The sequence below is a fragment of the Fulmarus glacialis genome, unplaced genomic scaffold (genome assembly GCF_000690835.1).
Source record: "Fulmarus glacialis isolate BGI_N327 unplaced genomic scaffold, ASM69083v1 scaffold4921, whole genome shotgun sequence".
NCBI classification, from domain to species: domain Eukaryota; kingdom Metazoa; phylum Chordata; class Aves; order Procellariiformes; family Procellariidae; genus Fulmarus; species Fulmarus glacialis.
In genome coordinates, this window is record NW_009190745.1 from 1 (window position 1) to 7,500 (window position 7,500).

Consider the following 7,500-nt stretch of genomic DNA (forward strand, 5'->3'; position numbering starts at 1 on the left):
TTACATAATTATAATAATTATTATACCATTAATGCTATTATGGTTATTAATAGTTATTATGTTGCCACAGCCCTTTTTTAAAAGGTAACTTTTTTTACCTGTAGGTCATCGAACGTTGTTCATTGGTGTTCACGTGCCACTGGGTGGAAGAAAAAGTCACCGACGCCATAGGCACCGTGGACATAAACACAGAAAGAGAGACAGAGAGCGAGATTCAGGATTAGAAGATGGGAGAGAGTCTCCTCCTTTTGGTAAGATAAATTTTATTTTTGCATAGATCTTTTAATAATAAACATCAGTATGATTATGCATGCTCTGTCCTGTAATGGCTTGGACACGATTAGCAGGGTTTTGGAGAACCCACCAGAGCCTCTCCAGTCTCTGCTGGAGAGCCAAGGTTTGTTTCTCTGATGAAGGGCAGCAGCCAGTGGCAGTCAATACATGAGAAATCTCAGTAATTTCTACCACTGTAGGAAGCTTTCCATGGGTGTTCTCATAAAGGTAGACTGCCACCACCACTGAGAGGCAGTAAATGCTTTCTGACATCAGCTGCCCTCAGTGAAGGCTCTGGAGTACTTGCCCCTAAAATGTAACATAGAGGAGTTGTGGTCCTTTACAATTAGTTTTGTAATAATGTTGATGTTACTGAAGCTGCAGTGTTTTATCAGATGTGAACTGCGATCCAGATTGTGTTTGCCTTTTTCCTTACGTGGCACTCTAATGTGCCATTGTAAGATGAGTCTGATAACTGAGGACTTGAGAGCAAACAGGAAAAAATACCTTTCAATAAATGAACCTGATACAAAACTCCTAAAATTCTCAAAATTTTAAGTTAAAAAACATTACAGAGAACAGAAAAAGGTAGTCATGAATAAATTAGTCAAGCTTTGTTTTCAAAACACATGAGAATATTATTTGCTGTTCAAAAATAAAAAGCGCATGTGCTGAAATATCCAAGGCTATAGTAAGTGTTGAAAATATAATGGAAGCATGTACAGAAAACAGTTTGTCAGTGTGCAACAGAAGAATGTTTTAAAATCATTAGGGAAATGTGCCAATGTAATTTCAGGTTACAGAATAGTAATTACGAGACTTTCTTTTAATCTGAAGTTTGTATTATGTGTGTAGAAAGCTTTGGAGCAAGTAGATTATAAGTGCTGATAAGTATATTGTAAAGAACTTGAAATACTCAAATCTTTCACAATGAATTATATTGAGAATGAAACGAAGTCAAGACTTTTTAAAACTTAGTAGATATGAGTTATGTTTTGAAGACTGAACAGTGAAGAAAAAATTCGCTGTGGTGGTTCTGTCTGGAATGTATTTCAAATGTGCGAAGACCCAATACTATATTGAAACTGGTTTCTTGGAAAACAACAAAGTTCATAAATTATTAAAATATTTTTAAAAAAGAATATGCATATATACATATAATGTCAGATTAAAAAGAAACAATTGAAAGTTACATTAGCCAAGAAGTGAGATATCTTAAACTACGAAGCAGTGTCTTCTGTTGAGTCATCTGGTTTTATTTAAGTGCCAGCTATGTGACACATTTTGGCTGAGAACTTAGCTCTGTTCTTTCAACTTCTGGAGGCCTAGGCTTGTGTCCTTCCTAATGTCAAAAGTTTAAAAAAAAAAAAAAAAAAAAAAATTAACTGGCTGAATCTGTCCTTAATAGTCTTTGACAGTTGTGCACACAATAAAATGCACTGTTCAACACAATTCTGTGTTAAGTGAAAATCAGCCTATGTTCAAGAGAGCTCTGAGAATGGAATAGCAGTAATATGAAAAAGATAGTTTTGTGCATTTTTAAGTTGGCGTTCACAGCACTTGTCTACAGCTGTACTTGTTTGACATGAGTGCAGGACTGCACTTTTGTAAGTCACATTTTCACTTGTAAACTTAAACATTTTCACTTACAACTACCAATTAAAGGGTGTGTAGGTCATGTCACAGAAATTATTACTTTTATAAAGCCCAGGACAGACAAGATATAGGCCAGAAACACGCAAGTCTTCTCTGCGTCCAGAATGCTGAAGGTTCTCTTCAAAATGCTTGGGTGATAATGATTCAAAAGGAGCCAAAGACAGAACTACCAGACATTCAGAAAAATCTGAAAATATCCAATTTTTCCGCCCTGAAATAATATCTAAGTAGTAAAATTTGAGGATTTTTCCCCTTTGCTATCTGACTGCTGGAAGTTTGGCCAGAGAACCAGACTTCGACTGAGCTTTGACATCTGTCCATCCAGGCAGAAATGTGGCATCCCATAGACAACAGTGAAAGGGATTTGCCTTATGAAGGCAAATCTGAAAATTATACAGTGATGGAGGGGGTAAGCACAGTCAGAGCAGGCAGACAAAATTATGCAGGGATTAATCGTAGTCTATATCCACATCCTCGCTTTTACTATGGATTTTCCTTACAGGAATTTCAGGCACATTGTTGTGCTGCCTGGGGAGAAGCATTGCCTTTAGAGAGAATATAAGCATAGTTTTTCTATGTTTTATTTACACAGAGGGAGCAACAGATACTTCCTGCACTAAATCTGAATCCAGTAAACCTCAATAACGCTTCTTCGCTCTCATTCGCCGTGACCACAAGGTTCTAACAGTACCCAGAGGCTGAAGGAAGTTGCAAGGAAGACAAATGTACTTCCTACTTTTAATGCATAACTTAATACGAGGGACTGCGCTACCTAAGAGAGCAGATCCAAAATAGTCCCTTAATTTATGAATCATTCTGATCTAATTGAACATGCAGAAATGCTTAGCTCTCTCTCATTGTACACCCCTTTTAATGCATTTCTGCTGAATAGTAGGAGGCTGTATTGTTGGGAACTGGGGGAGAGGGGGGAAAGGAAAAAACATTTCAACGAGCAGGTGCAAGAAGAAAGATAGAGAAAATAAGCACTTTGAGACCAGCTGATAGAAAACAGTGCTTTGAAGTAAGTTGGAAAAATACATTAGGATTTTTGTGATACAAGAGAATAAATCAGCAGTGTTTTGAAGCAGTGAAGTATGAAAGGAGGTATAATAAAAGCCAAAGATGCAACAACTGAATAATAGAGATGCTGGAACAAGTAAAGGCCTGAAATATTCAGACAAGAAGTGCTCCAGACTGCTCAGTTAATCAAGCATGGGATGAAGCATTATTTTTTGTCATAATTTATAACTGTATAATTTATAACTTCATCTGTGAAGTACCATTAGGTGCAGATCTTGCTCTGCTATCACTGCTTCAGGGAGCTGTGCAGTGCACACAGTGCTGTGGGGCTGTGCAGGCCCCACTCAGAGTGGACAAGTGCCACCTGGTTCCTATCCAGTGAAAAACAGTTTCTGGAACAGTTTTCTTTGTGTCAACATGGCTAGAAAACACCTGTATTCAATGTAATGCTCGTGACTGGAAGCTTCCTGGTAATTCCTTTGAATCCTGGCTGGGAAAGCTGTACCAGCTACTTTCTGAGGGAATGTTTCTGCAGAGAATAGTTTTTTTAGAATATTCTGACGGCAGCTCATAAGCTTTTTTTTTTATCTCCTACTGTCACTTTTCAAAAATAACCCAAGTGTTCTCAGTGTGCAGATTCAGAGCTTGCAGACAAATAATATATGGAATATGTAGTTAAGTAGAATAAAAAGGAGTAGAGTCCTGGCATTTTGGGGCACAGATCAGTTACTCAAGTTTTCTTTTTGTTTTCCCCACACCTGGTTCTCGCTGTCTGTCTGTTGTCTCTTGATGAGATGAGGTTGTACAAGATGTTTCCATTTTGCCATAATGATGTGCCTTTGAATTTCATAATTTGCAGATTACATGGCTTGCTCAGGAGAGGCTTTTTTGGGTAGTAAAAATTGTAAGCTAAGTGATTTCAAGATCTAGATTTCCACCATCTTGCCTCATAATTTTTTGGAAGAAAAGGAGAAATCCAGTGAAATTATCCACTCTAGTTAAAAATGCAGCAATGGTATTTGCTTTATTGAAGAGGTTTACCATTCCCAGCTGAAATGCTGCTGTTGTAATTAAGGACCCAGTTTCATGCCCGCTTTAAGCTCCCTTTCTCCATAGCTTTCCTTGTGGGGCAAGTATCATGGCTGTTCTGTGAATTAAATTAGGGAATTGATGCAAATTAAAACTAGTTTGGCAAAAAAAGCTGTTTCAAGCCTAGAGCAGCTCCTTGGTTTTGCTGGGAGGGCGACGGGTGCCAGCCCCAGTGGGCCACAAGCTAGCCGGGACTGCTCCGTCAGTGCTGCTGGTCATGGTGGCACTGAAGTCTGGTGCAGATTTCTTTTTGGCTGGTAGGATTGCACTTGCTTGGTATGCCCGTGGATTTTAGTGGTAATTTTCAGTGTTTTTTGATGTCTGTTTTTTGCCTGTAAGCAGTGAAACAGCTCTCTTGTACTCGCACTTATGAGTTAAAGATATTTATATTTCTGGAATAGAAAGACTTTAGCTCTCAGCAGGGTGTCTTTAAGGACAGGTTTTGAGAGGGTGAAGTGAACACAACTGTGAGGACTGGGGTTTGATTTCAGCCTCCTCTGGTGTCTTCTAGGACTAGACACTGGTGGGGTTTGTGCAAGGTTTGGTTTGTTCTAAATCTGGCTTTAACAATCTCTAGTTTTAAAGAGGCTTAAATTTGTAATTCATGATATTGGATGTGGCAAGGGAAGCTGAGCAGCCCTGGAGGTGAGCCTAACAGAAGGATGTACGCACAGTTCAGGAAAGGCTATCTGAAGGTAATGCAGGCGAAAAAGTGAATTGCATAGGGGGACTTCTGTTGGTTGCTAGAGGGGCTTGAAGAAAGTATAATGAAAGGATTCAGCTGGCTATATTTGGTAGCTAACCTCAAACCTCAAAGAGGTATTAATGGGGCAAATTTAATTATTTGTAAAGAGTATACGGCTGTTAAGAGAATTCTCCTACCCTTAACTTTGTCTGCTTTGTCTGCTGACGGATGAACTTAGAAATTTGAATCTCTGGGCAGCTGTGGAACAGATAGCAGCAAATCTGGGTTAAAATAATGTATCATAACTGCAGTTTTAAGAGTCTAGCAAAAAGAAGAGAATTGAAGCTTGGTAATTGTCCATATTGTCAGAGCCAAAAGATAAGATTATTTGTCATAGCCCTGAGGTGATGGAAACAATTCATGTGAAGAAAATGCTTCCTGAAAACAAGATTATACATATAGGGATAAAGTGCCAGAGGAGCAAGCAAGGGAATACTTTCTCCCAACCTAACACATGGTTTCTACGGTCTGTGAAGAGATTTTCACAAGTGTGCTGCATGGCTGTTTACTATTTCATGTGTACTTTAGTAATGTAAATTTTGTTTTAATTTTTACCATGTTTTCTAATTTTAAAAAAAAAGTAATTTATGATCCCTGCCTTTACTGATTGCTGAGCTGAAGGGCAAAGTCTAATCTGCACAGGAAGGAGGTGGGGGGGAGAGCCCCATCCACCACTTCCTTGGTGATTGCAAGCAGAAGGATGAATGTTTGTCTGTGTGTGAAATGATCCTTTCTTTTCTGTGATCCTTTGAATTTTTCACACCATTTCAGCTTTGTTTGAAAGGAGTTGTTACAGATGTCAACTGTGTTACACCAGTTCACTCCCTGTCTGCAGCCCATCCTGTGCAGTGAGCAATCAAAAAAAAAGAGTTTATATATTTCATATTACTTTAATGTGAATGTACAAGAATATGAGGCATGGATTAAATCTTGTCTATGATGTTTACTGTCTTATGTGAACTTCTGTAATGTAAATTTTATTTTAGTGTCTAGCATGTTTTCTAATGTAGAAAAAGTAATTTTTCACCCTTGCATCTACTGACCCCAATAATAAGTATTAACCTACCAATACTACCCTTAAATGCAGGTTCTTAACAGGGTTAGAAATATAGAAACCTGTTCTGACAGTTGAGCTAATGGAGTGTTACCAGAAATAAATTTTTGCACCCTTTCTAGTGTTTATCAAGAGCAGAGGACAAAATTTGGAATACATTTTATACGTACCCAAGGCTGTGTTTCTGCTTGTGCAGATTGCGTGCAGTTCTGCCTAATGGCAGGGCAGTTTGTCTCAGGAGAAATCCTGGCACGCGCTGAGGGGAAGATGTGTTTCACTCTGAATGGTGCAGTGGAGCAGGTTGTTTGCTGGGCTGAATTTACGTGGAGGGACTGAGAATGATCCTGCTTTCTTACCCCAGCCCAAGTCTTGATTTCACCTTGTTCCCTTAGGCAAGAGGGAGCAGTCCTGACCCAGAATTGTGGTTGCATTTGGGGATGTTTTAAATGGGGAAGTGCCAGTTATGGTGCTTTCCTACACGTGTTTTGCAAGGCGGGATGGTGGTGTAGGTCACCGTTCCCCCCACCTGCACCCAGCGCCGTTCCAGGGAGCAGCTTTTTGTGTTGCCCTCTGGGAATTAGGTTATTAGCAGTTCTGGCTTTCAGTTCTGCTGTTTTGGCATTCTATGCCCATATCTTGCTTTTGTTTTAGGGATGTTAATGACTTTACAAAGAGTCCTAGTAGTGAGCAGTATGTCAGGTTGCTGCAGGGTCACTTCCTTTGTGCAGCACTGAATCCCAGTGTGAATTTGTGCTTTTGACAATAGCACCAGGTCTTAATTTTTACCCTTTTAACAGTGCAGTGGAGTTATACAGATTTTTAAACCCGGAATACTCAGGTTTTCCATGCTTGCAATGAATTTGAGGTATCAGAGGTAGTTTGGATGTCTGTGCTGCACGGATGATGTGAGCGCAAGCCCGGCGAAACGCATGTATAACAACAGAGTCTGGCAGGAGGCTCTCATGGTGGAGCCACAGCAAACAGAAAGCTGCTTCAACTTTTCCTGACTGACATGGATCATTAGCCGAGCACAGGTGGTTGTTGATGGTACTCCTGCTCCTGTCGTGTAGCAGACTTTCTGCCCAGTCCCAGCTGGTCCTGGAGGATTTCCTGAACTGGTGATGAGCCATTTGCTTGGGAGAATCATTAGCTGCTTATTGTGGAACTTTAAATTCACATTGCTTCTAATATCTCTGTGCTCTGATACAAAACAACTGCAGTGATAGAAATACTAATGTAACAAATTAGTCCCATCAATTTAATTTTTTTTAGCTTATTCTAGATTACTTTCATTACTTTTTAGGAATAGCAATAATAATATAAAGCTTTTTTTTTATGCTGTACTACTTGAAGTAGGGATAGACACAGATAATATTCAAGCCAATTTCTGTTTTCCTAGACTTCAAAAAAATTTGAGTGTCCTCGTTTGCAAATATTGTGCTTCTACACTGAGGATTAACTTATCACAGTTTGACAGTCAGCAACTGAAGTATTCTTTCATACTGTTTTTGAATCGCATATTACTAGTTTTCCGTATAACACATTAATGACATATTTGGTATTTATTACTCCTATGAATAAGAGCCAAATCCATCTGGCATTGCTCACATGAGTTATGCTGTTAGCTCAGTTTTATAAGTAGAACCAACAGATCTGATTTTTT

The 7,500-nt window shown here is 39.1% G+C and overlaps 1 protein-coding gene across 1 annotated transcript in view; it reads left to right on the forward strand.

Annotated features, from left to right (window-relative positions):
* Positions 1-104: 104 nt before the first annotated feature.
* The window catches only part of SLC4A10 (solute carrier family 4, sodium bicarbonate transporter, member 10), a gene marked incomplete at its 5' end in the record, with an annotated part of 86,001 nt that continues 78,605 nt past the window's right edge, over positions 105-7,500 (forward strand). Inside the window, one exon of the mRNA XM_009586387.1 lies at positions 105-251. Coding sequence (XP_009584682.1) covers positions 105-251 — 147 coding nt within the window. The remainder of the gene's footprint in view (positions 252-7,500) is intronic.